Below are 18,057 nucleotides of genomic sequence, written 5' to 3' on the forward strand. Positions count from 1 at the left end.
CAGGGGCCTAGTATATCCTGGTCTTTTTCACCTGCAGTATCACTTGGTGACGTGGCGAGTCCCATAACTGCAGTACACCAAGAATTCGCACACAGGCCCATAGAGCCCTTAGTGTCCTTCTAGATGTGCTTGCAAATCCTGATTAGCAGCCCACAGATTCTCCAACACCCGCACTTCCCCCATTCGCTGCCCATCCCGGAATTCAGGTAGAAACAGCAAATATAACTCCCCTTGATTTCATAGAGCTGTTTTTCACAGAACATTTTACAATTTGATTGTGGGCCAAAGCAATTTATATGCTCAATATATCGCCGCACACCCAAATTTATACCTTGCCATTCGCATGGAAACCCATTACGGTTTCCGAGTTTAAAAGTTTTTGGGGCCTAACCCTCAACATGGGCATTACAAAAAAGAGTGAGTTGCGGTCATAATGGTCCACAGACATGATTCATTATATGCCCATGTTCTCTGCTGACATGACCAGGCATAGATATGAGAGGATGATGCACTTCATGCATTTCAGTGATAACACACTTGGTCATCCTCGGGGTGACCGTGAACATGACAGGCTCTACAAAATTTGGCCCCTCATAAACCCTCTCACTGAGAAATTTGCAGATGTGTATATGCCCCAGCAAAACATCTGCGTAGATGGGTCCCTCATTCACTTTACTGGCCGCCTTGCATTCAAACATTACATTCCCAGCAAACATCCCAGATATGGGGTCAAATTGTATAAGCTCTGTGAGAGGGCCACGGGTTATATGTACAAATTTAAGGTTTACAAGGGAAGAGACAGTGAAGTACAGCCCCCCCAGACTACATGGGGAGCAGTGGCAAGATAGTTTGGGACTTGGTGTCGCGTTTGTTCTGTAAGGGGTACCACTTATATGTGGACAATTTGTATACAAGCGTGAAGCTATTTAGACATTTGTACAATCTTGGAATTGGCTCATGTGGCACCGTGCGACCCAATCACCGGGCCTTCCCAACGGCATGTAAATACCCGACTTAGAAAAGGGGAGAAAGTCTGCTTGAGGAATGAGGATATGCTCGCAGTGAAGTGAATGGACAAATGGGATGTTTTTGTCCTGTCTTCCATTCACGCAGACGCGACAGTCCCAATTAACATGGTATCCATGACTATAACCTTAACATCAGAGGGGTGGACATCAACGATCAAATGATGAATCTGTACCTAGTTTCCCGGAAAGCTCGACACTGGTACAAAAAAGGTGTCTATTTATTTCAATTGACTATACAGAACGCTTTTGTAATTTACAAAGCAAAAGGATGAAGTGGACCCTTCCTAAAATTCCAGGAAGAGATCATCATGGCCCTTTTGTATCCAGACGGTGCTGTGGCCCAATCCTCAAATCCAAACACTTTTTCTGGCAGAGATTTCTTCTCTTTTTTTAATTCAGCCCACATGTTGAATGTTTTTTATCAGCCGGCGATCGGCTTTCATATAAAAGCAATCCCAGTAGCTAATTATCTGCTGGATTCCTTTTACAAGCAGCGGGAGAAGATGCTCCCTCTCGCTGCCTTACACGGCCTTCCTCGGGCAGTCCTGTGCCATCGGAGGAACCTGAGAATGAAGCCGGTGTTTCTGCCAGCTGACCATAGAGCTGACTGGAGATCGCAATGGTGCCAATCATCTCTATAGTCTAAGAAATCGGAAACTAAGAGCATTTCATCACTTCAGTTTCGCAGGATATAAACAGCGCCATTTGTAAATTGGAAAAGCATCTGATCCCACCGATCTTGGTGAGATTAGATAATGTAAGGGCAGAGTCCTTGCATTATCTAATGTCCTGAGAAATCTAGAGTCTGATAGACCCCAGATTTCTCAAAAAAGAACATATGACAATGCCCATTGAAGTTTTAGGGGATATTTGCATTCCCTGTGATTGCATCAAAAGTGATAAAAAAAAATATATGAGAGGGACAGTGTAAAAAAAAAAAATCAAACTTTAAAAAAAAAAAAAGAAAAAAACAAAAGCACCCTCAAGGGCAGTAATTCTAACACTAGACCATCCTCTGTAAATCTAAAATGGTATCTTGTAAAGACTTTTATTTTTATTTTTTATTTAAATATTTATTAAATTTTACATATAAAAAGAAAAAACATTTCATCAATAGTCTCATATAACATACAAAAACCTTAATTATATCCCCTTCTATCTTTTATGTCCATTCCCCCCTCCCCTCTATCTCCCCCCGCACGCACTCTGCATTCCTCCATTGCATCTTTCTCTAGGTAAAGGATAACTTCACATGTCACTTCCTATTGCTTCATATACTTCGTTTTGTGCACAAAATCTTCCCATTTTCCCCATCTCCTATAATATAACCCCATCTTGTCTTCTTGCATATAATACAATTTCTTCATCCTACATATCTGATTCACTCTCTCTACCCAATCCTTTTCTCTCGGCACCTCTGAGCTATGCCAAAACTTAGGTATCAAACACACAAATCCTTGTATTTATTCACTGGTAACTATTATGTAGTAGACACACTTCTGGATCCAATCCTATCTTTATCCCAGAAATTTTCCCTATTAAATTAACCATTATTTCCCAAAAGCCTTGAATCTTTGGGCACTCCAACCATATATGATACCAAGTACCCATCTTTCCACACCCCCACCAACACTCTGGTGCTCTTTCCCCACACATTTTATATTCAACATTCGGTGTAATGTGCCATCTTGTCAAACACTTATAATTTACCTCCACCTCTTTCATGCTTACATTTTTGTGTGTGAGTCTATATATTTTCCTCTGTTTATCCTCATCTATCTCTATTCCCAAATCCCTTTCCCATTTTACTATATACATTGGTTTTATGTGCGTGTCCAACTCAGTGAGAATCCTATAAATTTTTGCCGTGCCCCGTCTCCCATCTCCCCGTAATTCTAACAACCTCTCAAACGAATTCAAATCCTTTCTCACTCTCAGGGGTTTCGGAAGACACTCAACAAAGTGTTTTAACTGGTGATATCTCCACTCATCTATCTTAATAAAAAGTTCCCTTTTTTCCTTCTTTAAATCCTTAAGTGTTCTCAAATCCTGCCCATCCAGAATGTCCCTTAATTGAATATTCTCCTTTTTAAACCATTTTCCTACACTCTCCTCCTTGCCTGGTGGAAAATACTCCATATTCCTCAATGACATTAATTGTGAATTAAAATCCCATTTCATAAACTTGTGCAAGTTATCCCAAACCTTTAAAACATTTATTGTATACACACTTGTGGTATCTTTTAAACCTCTGTATTGTGCGGGTACCCATATGATTTTACTCAAATTAACTCCAATTAATACGTTTTCAATTTTGACCCACCTTTTCCCCTCTGGGTTGTGTGTGCAATCATAAATTCTTGCTAAAACTACTGCACTATAGTACCTCTTGAAGTCTGGCACTCCCAATCCTCCCCTCTCTTTACTTCTACTCATCAAATCGTAAGATATTCTAGGTTTTTTATTTTTCAAAATATATCTTATCTTTTTAATTACTTTAAAAAAATCCTCCGGGAGTCTAATTGGGATCATCTGAAATTTATACAGGATTTTAGGTACTATTACCATTTTTATCAGATTCATGCGCCCTAACCAAGACAATTCCTCCTTAATCTCATTTAATAGTGCAATATAATTTAATTTATACAAATTCATATATGAAGCAGTAAGTTTAAACCCTAAATATTTTATCTCTCTATCTTTCCATATAAAAGGGAATTCTTTTTGTATTTTTTCTCACTGTTTGGAAGATTTACATTTAAGATCTCAGTTTTTGTTGGGTTGATTTTCAGATTTGATAACTCCCCATACTCCTTTAAGCTCTTCATTAAATTTGGGAGTGTTATCCTAGGATTTCCCACGTAGAAAAACAGGTCATCCGCAATGGCAGCCACTTTATGTTCAATTTCTCCTATCTGTATTCCTTTTATGCCCATATTTTTCCTAATTGTTGCCAGCAAAGGTTCCAATGACAACACATACAACAATGGGGACAGTGGGCATCCCTGTCTTGTTCCATTAGACATCTCAATAGGCTCCGACTTTTCTCCGTTAACCAAAATAACCGTGGAGGGTTCTCTATACAATTTTTCTATCCACTCCCTCATTGTAACTCCCACTCCTATAATCTCCAGGGTATCCATCATGAAGCTCCAGTCTACTCTATCGAATGCCTTTTCAGCATCGATCGAGTGCACCACTGCCGGGGTTTTCCCCTTACTATCTTTCTGGATAAGCAACAGAGTTCTAATCCCATTGTCTCTACCCTCCCTCCCTGGTAAAAATCCCACCTGATCCCCCTGAATCCATTCTGACATTAAATCTTTCATCCTATTTGCTAAAACCTTGGCATATAACTTCGTATCTATGTTCAAAAGTGAGATTGGTCTATAGCTAAAGCACTGAGAAGCATCCTTCCCTTCCTTATGAATAAGCACCACATGGGCCTGTAGTGATTCCCACCTTATCTCCATCTCCCCACCCAGGGCGTTCATATAATCCTTCAATTTAGGTATTAACAATTCACTATATTTTTTATAGTACCTCACAGTATAACCGTCTGGGCCTGGGCTTTTCCCCACCATGGTACTTTTCAATGCTATTTTTATTTCCATCTGCGTGATTTCTGAATCCAGGGACTTCAATTGATCTTCATTTAACTTCGGTAGTCCTGTGTTTTTTAAATATACCCTTTTTTCTCTACTCCCATTTCCACTTTTATTTACTAACTCCTGAGAGTTAATGTTATACAGCTTGCTATAATATTCCTTAAACACCTTAGCGATCTCTTTAGTAGAGTAAGCCATTTCTCACTTGGGGTTTCTTATTTTTTCTATATAATTCCTATTTTTCTTTTTCCTCAAGGCTCTCATTAAATATTTTCCTGGTCTATCTCCCCATCTATACCTCTCCCTTGCCAATTTATTAAATACTCTCCTCCTCTCTTCTTCCATCAATACCTCCAGTTCTTCCTTCTTTTTTGTTACCTTCTGTCTTATCTTCCTTGTTATTCTCTTTTTATGGATCTGCTCCGGGTCATATATTTCTTTTAAGAGGCCCGTCAGCTTCTCTCCTTTCCCTTTTCTTTTTTACCCCGGACACAATCAATATACCTCTTATGTAGGCCTTATGGGACTCCCAAACTGTAGCCACCGACACATCCCGTCTCATTTTCCTGAAAAAATCTTTGCATCTCCTCCCTAATCTTCTGATCAATCTCCTGGTCCAGTAGAAGAGCCTCATTTAGCTTTTCCATCCTACACCACCTGTCAATTGCCTCCCCCACCCTACTTTCAGTGTAACAGGGGCATGATCTGAGAGAGTCATTGCGTCTATTTCTACTTTAACCACCCTCTCAATAAATTGATGATCTACCATTATATAGTCCAATCTCGAATACATCTCGTGTGCATTAGAGAAGAAGGTATAGTCTCTCTCTTTTCCATGCATTATTCTCCAAATATCCACTAGTTGACACTCATGCATCACCTTTTTTAAGGTTCTCAGAGACCCACCTCCCTCTCGATGCACAGAGTAGGTCGTATCCATCTGTGGATCCATATAGAGATTCAAATCCCCCGCCACTATCAACCGTCCCTTTTTAACCTCCTTGGCGGTATGATTCTTTCCGATTTTTGGTGCTGAAAGCGGTACCATTTTTTTGCATGGAAATATGTAGTTTTTTTTATTGTAGGCCTGTAATTCTTAGGAATAACTAACTGAAATCTGTCCGAACAAGAGTCTAGTAAACATCCTGGGTAGGATAAAATTTGAAACACGTAATCATAAATTATAATTTAATAAATAATCATAAAAAATAATAATAATAATACATTTAATTCAATAATATAATCAAACCAAAAACACTGAAATGTGAAATACAGCGCCAAGTTAGCACATTGCTGAGCAAAGTCGCAAAATCGTTTTCAGTGTCTGATGACGAATTTCCCCACAAATCATTATCACTCAATTCTGCAAGTGGTTCTGATTTACTATCGCTGTTCTCCTAGCTGATCTAAACCGCTTTGACCTAAAGGGACACTTTTTGGATGCCATGGACATTTCTCAGTTTCCAGGCAGTAAGAACAGACAAAATGCAGGCAGGGTGCAGGACAAAGCATTAGGGACAAGATGTATGTGAAATCGGTTGAGACAGCAATGTTTTACTATGTAAAATGTAAAAAAAAAAAAAAAAAAAGAAATTTTTTAAAATTTTTAAATTTCCCGCCGCCAGCGGCGCCCGTACGTCCCGACGTCACAGGGACAGGACACATTAGCCGGATGCCTTATGTTTTTTGCAAACCCTATTGCCACTCTCTTACCTCTCTTAATTGGGGAATCTGCATAAAACCATGTTGGATATTTTCTAGTGTTCAACTTAATATTTGACTTAATCTCAAGATGTGTCTCCTGCAAGAAGACTACCAAAGCTTCTCTATGTTGTAATTCCCTAAATAACTTAAATCTCTTCCCAGGACAATTCAACCCATTTACGTTATATGTTATAAACCGTATATCCTCCATACTTCTTGTATACTACTCCTCCTTATGCAGAGTGTTTTTAATAGCTCCATCCCATTCCCTCCTACTCCCCCTCCCCTCTCACCTCCCTCCCCCCCACTTGTAAAGACTTGTCTATGGATATTAAAAATGTATCCAGTTTGTCACCATTGCACGGGGCATGCGCAGTTTTAAAGCATGTCATGTTTGGTATCTATTTACTTGGCATACCATCATCTATTATAGTATAACAAATAATTGACCAATATATTGTGTTTTTGTGCATCAAAAGTAAAAAAGTGTATTTTTTAAAAAAAATTAGCATTTGAAAAATCGCAGTGTGAGTATTATATGACATAAAAAAATTGTAGCACCCACCATTTTATTCACTAGGATGTCTGCTTTAAAAAAAAATATATAATTTTTGGGAGTTCAAAGCAATTTCCTAGCAAAAAAATACCGATTTTTTTTTTTCATGTGAACCATAAGTGTCAGAAAAGGCTTGGTCTTCAGGTGGTTAGAGTAAGTGATGCGTGGCATAAACTTCTAATGCTGGGCATAAAATGCCCCCACCCCCCAAAACAACCCCTTTTTGGAAAATAAACACCCCAAACTATTTGCTGAGAGGCCTGTTGAGTCAATAGAAGAATTTATTTTTTTACCACAAGTTTTTTTGTTTTTGTTTTTTTTTTTTACACAAAATTGTCACTTAAATGATTTATTGCTCACGCATTCCATGAGTATATGTGGCATTACTCCCCAAAATACATTCTGCTACTTCTCCCGAGTATGAAGATACCACATGTGAGAGATTTTTTGGCAGTCTAGCCAAGTACAGGACCCCCAAATCCAATAAGCACCTTCAGGCTTTTTTAAAGGGCTTTATTTCCTCATTACACTTCCTATCTACCTATCAGTTTCAGAGGCCCTGAATTGCCAGGATAGCACCAAACCCCCCAAATGACCCCTTTTTGGAAAGTAGACACCTCAAGGAATTTGATAAGAAGCATGGCGAGTATTTTGCAAATCTTGAATATTGCCACAAGTTTTTCAAAAATGAAGAAAGAAAACAAAAACATTTTTTCTTTTCTTTTTTTATATTTCAAAACTCTGTGAGAAAAAAAAAGTGAGAAAAAAAATGAGATCTGCAAAATACTCACCATGCCTTTTTTTAAATTTCTTGGGGTGACTACTTTCCAAAAAGGGGTCTTTTGTATATGGCTAGGCTTCCAAAAAGTCTCACACATGTGGTAACCCCATACTTGATAGCAGTATCAGAATGTATTTTGGGGTATAATTCTACATATACCCATGGCTTGTGTAAGCAATATATAATTTTAGCATTTTGGCCTAAATTTATGACGAAATTTGAGTTTTTTTGGATATTTTTATGACAGAAATGAGAAATTTTTTTTTCAAAACTTTCGGTCTTTTTTTGTTTATAAAGTGAAAAATAAAAAGCACACAGGTGATAAAATACCACCAAACAAAGCTCTATTTGTGTGAAAAAAAGGACATAAATTTAATTTATGTACAGTATTGTATGACCGCGCAAGTGTCAGATAAAGTTGTGCAGCGCTGTATAGCAAAAAATGTCGTAAATTGCAGTATCTATACCACCGATTGTTTGTAGACGCTATAACTTTCACACAAAGCAATCAATATACACTTATTGGGATTTTTATTTACCAAAGACATGTAGCAGAATACATTTTGGCCTAAATTTATGACTGAGTTTACTATATATTTTTTTATAGCCGAAAGTAAATATAGTTTTTTTCAAAATTTTTGGTATTTTTTTGTTTATAGCATGAAAAATAAAAAGTGCACAGGTGATCAAACACCACCGGAAGAAAGCTCTATTTGTGTGAAAAAAGGACATAAATTTAGTTTAGCATCATCAGGACAAGGAGGGTATGTAGATACCAGCTAAGTATAAAACAAAAATATGCAAGGTACATGTAATAACCACCAAAAATCATATATAGTATCCAACATGTTTCAATAGTTACAGAGTATGCTCCAATATAATACTGACCAATTAAAAAGGTTTAGCACTGGACGGTCTGGCAAGTGAAAATAGAGGCAAAGAAAGGGGGGTGGGGAGCTAACCTCTCTCCACTGGAGTTTTAGATTAGGAATATATGGATATTAATACCTTTAAGGGAAACAATATAGGACTGATTATAACTATCACCTTAAAATAGAGAGGGTTATCTTCACCCCTTTTTTTGCCTCTATGTCTGCCTGCCAGACCATCCAGTGCAATACTCGAATTGACAGTGTGTGCCAACCTTGTGAAGACTTACAGGAAACGTTTGACCTCTGTCATTGCCAACAAAGGATATATAGAAAAGTATTGAGATGAACTTTTGATATTGACCAAATACTTATTTTCCACCATAATTTGCAAATAAATTCTTTCCAAATCAGCCAATGTGATTGTGTGGATTTTTTTTCTCATTTTGTCTCTCATAGTTGAGGTCTACCTATGATGCCAATTACAGGCCTCTCTCATCTTTTTAAGTGGGAGAACAATTGGTGGCTGACTAAATACTTTTTTGCCCCACTGTATGTGTGCACAGGAGTTCAGGCTAGCTAGTGTACTAATCTAGTAGAGGGTATTAATCTTTTCAGGATACAATCTTCTGGATATGTTTTTTTTCTTTTTTTTTTTTAATATGTGGTGCTTTATTTTAATAATAATATAAAACTTACTTTGATTTTATACAATAGTGTCTCCAGGTGTGCCAATAAAGTCCATATATATTGGAAGCAGGTAGAGATTTATCTCCTTTGAATTTTTATCCCCCTATTCAAACTAGAACAAACATCACTGTTCAGTTTTGTAACTGTAAGGAGGTTTGAATAAACACTGAGAAACTTTTCATTCCCTAGAAGTGGATCAGAGGGGGACCAAGGGCCTGCAAAATCTATTTTGCGGATTCATAGAAACATTTGAAAGCAATAAGTGTGGAGGAGGAAAACTTTGGGATTCCAATTTGGAATCCTAAGCAAGTGTACAACAGACCCACTCATCTGCTACATCCTTTTGCCATAGTTCTGCAAAATCCTGCAAACTTCCTCCAACCTTATTGAGTGGGGACCCCTATTCATTGAGAGGGAGTCTTACAGTCTGATTGTGGTGGTTTGGAGGCCCAGGACCTTTTATTACAAAAAACTGGACTGAGGTTTCACCCTGGGAGGACAAGGCCTGAGAGCAGCAAAAAGACTGCTTTATGGAAAACTTAGTAGAAATAAGAGGAGCAGCTGCCCTATGAGTCAAGCTCTTATCCTTTTTATGAAGAGATTAAGAACTCTTACCAACTGGAATTTTTTATATATATTATCCAAATCTGGCCCATACAACCATTCCCCATGAAAAGGAGAACTAGCCAACAGCTGCCTGCAGGGTAATTGTGCAGACCAACATTTCAGCCAAAGAATCATATGCAGTGTAGGCATCTACAGCAAAGTAAAAGATAGCTGTAACCGCCGGCTGTAATGCAGCATTCACCAAGGCAAAAGACACCTTTAGAAAAGTTTTCAAACGCTTGTCAGCTGCATCCATAACCACTTGCCAACTGCCCCCTAGTAGTTACACTGCTACAGGGCAGCAAGTCTGCAGAATCATGTTTATATATATATATATATATATATATATATATATATATATATATATATATATATACATACATACATACATACATACATACACACACACACACACACACACACACACACACACACACACACATATATATATACACATATATACATACATACATACATATATATACACATACACCTATCAATCTATATACATACACACATATACATACGTGTACACACACACACACAGAGCCGGTACAATAAGTATTTAACCCGTTACCATTTTCTCAGCAAATATATTTCTAAAGGTGCTATTGACATTAAAAAAACTTTCACCACGTTGGTAACAACCCATGCAATCTATTCAAAGAAACCAAAACAAAAGTTCAGAAATTAAATTGTGTGTAATAACATGGAATGGCACAGGGAAAAAGTATTGAACACATGAAGAAAGGGAGGAGCAAAAATGCATGGAAAACCACGATACCAGCTGAAATCTATCAGTAATTAGAAAGCAATCCTGCCCCTTGTCAGTGCAAATTAACCACTTGCCTACCAGGCACTTATACCCCCTTATTTACCAGGCCAATTTTCAGCTTTCAGCGCTGCCGCACTTTGATTGACAATTGTGCGGTCATGCAACATTGTACCCATATGAAATTTTGATCATTTTTTTCTCACAAATAGAGCTTTCTTTTGGTGGTATTTAATCGCCACTGGGCGCTTTACTTTTTGCGCTATAAATTAAAAAAGTGCAAAGAATTTGAAAAAAAAGTTTCTTTGTTTCTATTATAAAATTTTTCAAACAGGTATTTTTTCTCCTTCACTGATGTGCGTTGATGAGGCAGCACTGATGGGCACTGATAGGCGGCACTGATGGGCAGCACTAAAGGGCACTGATAGGCAGTACTAATGAGGTGGCACGGATAGGCGGCACTAATATGCAGCACTGATAGGTGACACTGATGATGGGTACTGATAGACGGCACTGACTGGCATCACTGCTGGGCACTGACTGGCAGCACTGCTGGGCACTGACTGGCAGCACTGACTGACACAACCCCTGGGCACTGACTGGCAGCACTGCTGGGCTGCACAGGTGGGTGGCACTGCTGGGCACAGGTAGGTGGCACTTCTGGGCACAGGTGTGTGACACTGCAGAGTGGCACAGGTGTGTGACACTGCAGAGTGGCACAGGTGGGTGATCTGCTGGGCACAGGTGGGTGATCTGCTGGGCACAGGTGGGTGATCTGCTGGGCACAGGTGGGCGGAGCTAGTGGGCGCACTGCTGGGCACAGGTGGGCGGAACTTGCGGGTGGCATTGCTGGGCACCGATCATCAGGGCACTGATCATCAGTGCCCTGATGATCGGTGCCGATCCCCGCTCTGACAACTGCCGGTTCTCGGCAGTACTTTCCTCACGATCTGACAGCGTGAGGAAAGTGCAGCCGAGAACCGGCACTTGCATTTCCCTGTGATCAGCGTGTCATTGGACACCGCTGATCACGTGGTAAAAGGCCGGTATGATTGGCCTTTTACCACATCACGTGATCAGCTGTGTCCGTAGGACACAGCGATCACGGAGAACGCTGGGTGCGCGCCCCCTGGGGCGCGCAGGAGAGCGCGTTCTGGGAGGACGTCATATGACGTCCACTCAGAACTGGCCGGCCTCAGTTTAGCCGTCATTCGGCTATCTGCGGTCGGCAACTAGTTAATATCAGCTAATTCAGTCTCAACTGATGGCCTATAAAATGCTGTCTCATTACCAAGGTATCACACAATAAATATCTCATGATGGGTAAAAGCATAGAGCTCCCTCAAGATCTTTGTAACCTTATTGTTGCAAATCATACTGATGGCATTGGTTATAGAAGGATTTATAAACTTGAATGTTCCAGTGAGCACTGTTGGGGCCATAATCCAGAAGTGAAATGAACATCATTTCATCATAACCGGCCCCAATCAGGCGCTACTCGCAAGAAAATAATTGTGGAGAACCTCAGAAAGACCTGGAATTAGCAGGTACAATTGTTTCAAAGAATACAATAAGTAATGCACTCAACCACCATGGCCTGTACACATGCTCACCACGCAAGAATCTATTACTGAAGAAAAAGCATGTTGAAGCTTGTTTAAAGTTTGCTACACAACATGTAGACAAGCCTGTGAAATATTGGGAGAATATAGTCTGGTCAGATGAGACCAAAATTGAACTCTTTGAATGCCAAAATACACAACATGTTTGGAGGTTAAATGGCACTGCACATCACCCCAAAAATACCATACCAACAGTGAAGTTTGGAGGTGGGAACATCATGGTGTGGGGCTGTTTTTCAGCATATGGTGCTGGCAAACTTCATGTCATTGAAGGAAAGGTGAATGGAAAAATGTACCAAGACATTCTTGATAAAAATCTGCTGCTATCTACCAGGATGATGAAGATGAAACGAGGGTGGACATTTCAGCAAGACCATGATCCAAAACACAAAGTCGAGGAAACTCTTAATTGGTTTCAAAAAAAGAAAACAAAGCTGCTAGAATGGCCCCAGCCAATCACCTGACTGAATCCAATAAAAAATCTATTAAAAGAAGCAAAAGATCAGAGTTCATAGAAGAGGCCCACGGAACCTTCAATATTTGAAGACTGTTCTGTGGAAGTTTCTCCATACAATAGTCATCTTGAAGCTGTCATTACCAACAAAGGATTTTGTACGAAGTATTAAATAAATTTCAGTTAGCGTGTTCAATACTTTTTCCCTATGTCATTCCATTTTATTACAAATAACTTAATTTCTGAACATTTTTTTTGTCTGCTTTGAATGTATGGATTGCATGGGTTGTTACCAACATGTGGTGACAATTTCATGTCAATAGCACCATTCGAAACATATTTTACTGCGAAAAATGGTGACTTTTTCAATACTTATTTTACCCACTGTATATGAGATTCTGCATTTCCAGGTAGGGGGTGCACATGCACTGTCACTGGCTCCTGTAGATGTCAATCACCAGAGCCCAACCAGCGATTCATGCTCGGGACTTGGCAATCAGCGGAGCAACTGACAGGAGAGAGATCTGTGAGTGTAAACACAAATCTCTCTCCTGTCAACAAGGACGTGCTGGTTCTTAATCTCTCTGCAAAGCAAGGAGACAAAAACCAGCACATTCCCTAGTAAAACACTACACAGTACACAGTTAAATAACTCCCTAACGCACACTTAAGCTTTTGAGCACCCCAAATGTTAACCCCTTCCTGTCCTTTGTCATTAGTACAGCGAGTACAGCGAGAGTGCTTTTTATTAGCACTGATCACTGTATTAGTGTCACAGAAGATGTCAGTTAGTCAGTGTTATAATGCCTGTAGTACTATCGCAGCCCCATTATCAGTTGCTCATCGCCGCCATTACTAGTATATAAAAATACATAAATAAACATTCCAGTATATAGCCATTTGTAGGAGCTATAACTTTCACACAAACCAATATACAGGTATTGGGATTTTTTTGTTCTTACCAAAGACATGTAGCAGAATACATATTGGCCTAAATTTATGAAGAAATTTTATTTTATTGGATCTGTTTTAAAGCAAAAGCATAAAAATATCATTGCCCCTCCGATAGATGTGCATATGTGACCTGTGGACCACGAAGCTGGGAAGCCCACCCTGTGTCTCCTCTGATGCCCCTCCCAGTGCTGCCATGGCTAATTTTGTGTCCATTTAGCCTCAGAACATATACGGCTTTACTGTACAGCTTACCTATGCCAGCAAAATGGTTGCTGCAACCAAACTCCGCCTCTACTGAAGCGTCAAATATGGTGGAAGGAAGAACGCTTCCACTCTGTCCACCCCACAGTGCTGAATATATTAAAAAAAATTTTAAAAACAAATCGCTGCACAGAAGCTCGCTACCAGAGCATTATATAGGAACAGGCATAAACTGTCTCCAACCAACGGGAGATAAGCAGCTCCCAGACTTATGTAAAACCATTGCCCCCTAGTGGGGAGCAAGGGAGGGAAACAAATACAGGCCGCTAGAATAACCCCTAAACAAGGGTGACAGTAATCTACAGGCATCAGAAGGCTACCCAGAGCTCACCATTCCGTTTCTGCCGAAGAAGCCATTTCTTTGAAATTAGAGATCAAACCTTCATCCATCACAGCAGTCAATGTCTAATAGGACCTTCAGAGACTCAATCCCTATTGCTGGGATCCACTGCCCTGGACCTGTATAGCACCCAGCGGAAAACACTTTGTCAGTTTTTACAGCAGAGTTTTGTATACGCAGTGTTCATCATTGACTGGCTGCAATTCCAGCATCTCGTTCTCTACAACTGATGCGGAGTCAGGTACCATTCTTCTATGCAATGATAGCTGGAGGAATGGATCCAGATAGGACCAATAACCTGACCCTGTTGGAACCACTGCGAATCTAGTAACATTGTGCAGAGAGTTCTACAGCAGTGACCATCACTTTCAGACACTAGTGAAAATCCCAAAGTACTTCCTGTATGGGAGGTGTTTTTGCCAGTGTCCAATCACCTGTAGGTGGTGCATATCCCCTGAGTAAGGATTAATAGAGGTGTTCTGTGTCTTGTGTATGCACAATAAAGAAAATAGCAATACATATACAGCAAGATACATGTAAGCACTGCGCATATAAGCTTACAATCTAAATCACCTGTCAACTTTATAAATCAATTACATAAACATTTCTCTAACACCGGATTCAATTTTTTTCCCTCAGCATAGTCAATCTTTAGAAACAATTACCTGATGACAACTTCTTCTGTGTTGTTTAATTCCACCACAAGAACAGAGGGGGAAACTTCTGATGGAATAGCCAATGGTGGAGTAATCACGTGAGCATCTGGCTCATCTCCTGAATGTGCCATGTAGGATGGGTCTTCCTCCTGTTTTTCAACTTTCACATTGACCAAGGTGTTAAGATTTTTCCCCACAATTTCAGTGGGCTTTGCATAGAGAATTGCCTTGTAAGGATTTTCAGAAATGACCTGGATAGTGCAAATGTCAGACAGTTCTTTCACCTTAAAAGTATTCGAAGGAAAGGTTATTTTGAATGTGTCCTCAAAAACTTTGGGCAGTGCATGTAACCAGAGACCACTGCTGTAGTTCGACAAGAGTTCAGAAACTTTCTGCTTAAGCTCAGCACTTGGTATTGTATTAGCGCTGAGTTTTGCTGGTGAAGCCTGCTTTGAAGCACCAGGGGACGCATTTGGTTTAACCTGATCATTAGTGTGTTGTTGGGTAATCTTCTGGGTGTTCTGTGGCTTTTTTGAAGTGGAGCAAAGAATGATCTCATTCTTGTTGTTTATAGGCCTCTGCACCTGAATATATATGTGGAATATCATTATGGCAGTGGGCTATACACATACTAAAGATATTCATAATTAACTGAGCATTAGAATAATTTAAAACTACAAGGACGATAAAGATGTACATGATCAGAGTACAATAGAATGAAAAAATCAATAACCTGCTTTGCTCAAGAAACATTTCAGGTACATCAACAGTAAAGCTTGACACAAGCATACGGGGTAACAGTTATGTACAAAACTTGAACCCTGCCAAAGTTTACAATCAGATTTTGGCAAAGTGAGAATACTACAGTTCACCAGAGAAACAATATATTAGGTTAAAGGAGAAGTATGTGGTTAAAAAAAAATAATAAACATCCATATTCAACTCTGCTACAGCATCAGTGTAATGCTACAGCTGTCCCAAGTCAGCTCTAAGACCAAGAACTGAGTAAACTGATCATGATGTTCTCTGCCCTCTCAGAGCAGAAAGCAGTTACTGTCAGTCACCGCTATTCGCTCTGCTTCCCCAACCCCTACCCGAAACACCAGGCTGGATAGGGGCAGGCGCAGCTGGCTTCGCCTCTCAGCCGCACACCAAGAAGTGGAGCCAGCTGTCAATCAGTCAGGGATTTCAGGATCTTTCCAGAGCCTGGAGTGGCTCTGCCACATCAACTGATAGTAGGCAATAGCCCGCTATAAGCCGACTCTGGGCCACAGAAGAGCAAAATTAGTGCAATCCTGTGATCCACAAGAGACATATGGCCAAAAAAAAGCATTGGCCACAATTCTCTTTTAAAACCTCCAACAGGACCAATAATATATTCCCCAAATACTTCTATTTACAGCTGGCCAAACAGTCTGAACTTCTACAGTCATCCAAGAATTAAACTGGAAAAACAAAACTCTTATCTGTGGCTTAATTCAGCCTATCCTACTCAAGTTTACACCTCGTTATAGACTACATTTGCCTTAGAGGCACCTATGGAGCAAGTATTCACTTCTATTGTGCACAGTAACGGATTTAAAGAAACCAAGGTGCGGTCTTTCTCAGGTGGTGGCAGGGCACCAATATGTGCATTAACATGGCAAAGAAAGATCTGCACTTAAGATTAATTAAAATAAATGTACAGCCAACAGATATAGATGTCACCAAGAAGGCATGTGGTACTGATAACCACTGCTTATAAAAAGGGGGATTTCACAGGATAAGAAAGTGATAGTCAGCTATGGCAATAGTAAATATAGATAATGATGTTCCTAAAAATACGACCTTTAATAGAATATCTAAAACCAAAAACATAACATATTGCAAGCTTACCAAGTCTTTAGATTTGGCGGCTGCAACTTCATTTTTCAGGTTAAGAATATTTTCAACAAGTACAGAAAATACCAACTAATCTTTTCAGAAATGCAGTGCCAAACTGAAAGCACAAACACTGCTATTTTCCATTCAAGCTATCAATAGCAAAGTATTAATTCACGTTCCCCTGTGTAATGGAGATGGACAGGAAGACCAGTGTTGCTCAAATCAGGAGAGTAGTCTGGATTACAACCATGGCTCCTCATATAGATACAGTGAATAAGGGAAGCTCCTCAGGGACAGGAATTGTGTCATTCCTAGGATTACCAGGGGAAAAGATGAAAACAAAAAAACCCCCCACAAATAAATCCACACTGGTGAGATTGTAGCTAAGGCTACAATCACACCAGCGATTTAGACTAGTGCGAATTGTAGCGACAAGAATCTTCTGATTTTTGCTGCAGCTCTGAGCAGCTAAATGCAGCCCCTAAATGTAGCCCCTAGAGGACGTCTTTTGATGACGAAACATGTCGGGCAGAGCCTCCATTATCCGTTATTGCGCTGTTGGCCATCTTGGATACAGTTCATGTGAATGATTTTAATTGTTCTACAGCTTGTAAGTAGGATCCTATTTGCGCAAATAAAGAATTTTTTTCATACGTATTGCACTAAGAGAGACATGTTTTTTTTTCATGACCTTGTCTGGCACTACACTTTGAGTTTTCATTTGAGTTGGAGTCGGGGAAGGTCCATGTTTTGGGGTGTGATACGGGAAGCCTGCCAGTGCTCTACATTATAAAGCTGGTTGGGACCCCCTGTAACTAAGGGGTCTCCATTTCTGGTAAGCCTATATTCATTACTTTGGTGGTGGTGTGCACTCTGGTGACCAGTTGAAGCAAGTTTATGTACATTTGCACTTACAGCATTGTCTACAATAATACCATTGATTGTGGAATTTTCTTCATACTTATGAACTATGGTTTATGTCTATATGGACTTTTTGTTATTGTTTTTGAAAATGTTCTATTAACCTTTATGTATATTTGAGGTGAATTTTTTGAACATTAAGATTTGACCTATCCTCAACCTCAATCACTCTTCAGATGTGTGAGGGTCTTCAAAAGGCTCATGGATAACGCATGATATTTTAGGTTACTTTGACCACATATCACGGTTTCTTACACGTATTTATGATTACTGTAATCACTCAGTTTATTCAATGATTTTTTCAAATTTTGATCGCCCTTCAGAGCGGTGAGGGTCTTCAAAGGGCATATGTATGCACTTATTAAGTTTAAA

General features: G+C 39.6%; 1 protein-coding gene across 1 annotated transcript in view; it reads right to left on the reverse strand.

The window, feature by feature from the left end:
* The window catches only part of LOC149473652 (tudor domain-containing protein 7-like), a gene marked incomplete at its 3' end in the record, with an annotated part of 118,813 nt that overhangs the window by 40,391 nt on the left and 60,365 nt on the right, over window positions 1-18,057 (reverse strand). The window contains exon 7 of the mRNA XM_089674769.1: window positions 14,911-15,485. Within this exon, the coding sequence (XP_089530895.1) occupies window positions 14,911-15,485 (575 nt within the window). The remainder of the gene's footprint in view (window positions 1-14,910; window positions 15,486-18,057) is intronic.

Source organism: Staurois parvus, unplaced genomic scaffold (genome assembly GCF_062004578.1).
Source record: "Staurois parvus isolate SC_StPar_1 unplaced genomic scaffold, SC_StPar_1.0 ptg000012l, whole genome shotgun sequence".
Taxonomy (NCBI): domain Eukaryota; kingdom Metazoa; phylum Chordata; class Amphibia; order Anura; family Ranidae; genus Staurois; species Staurois parvus.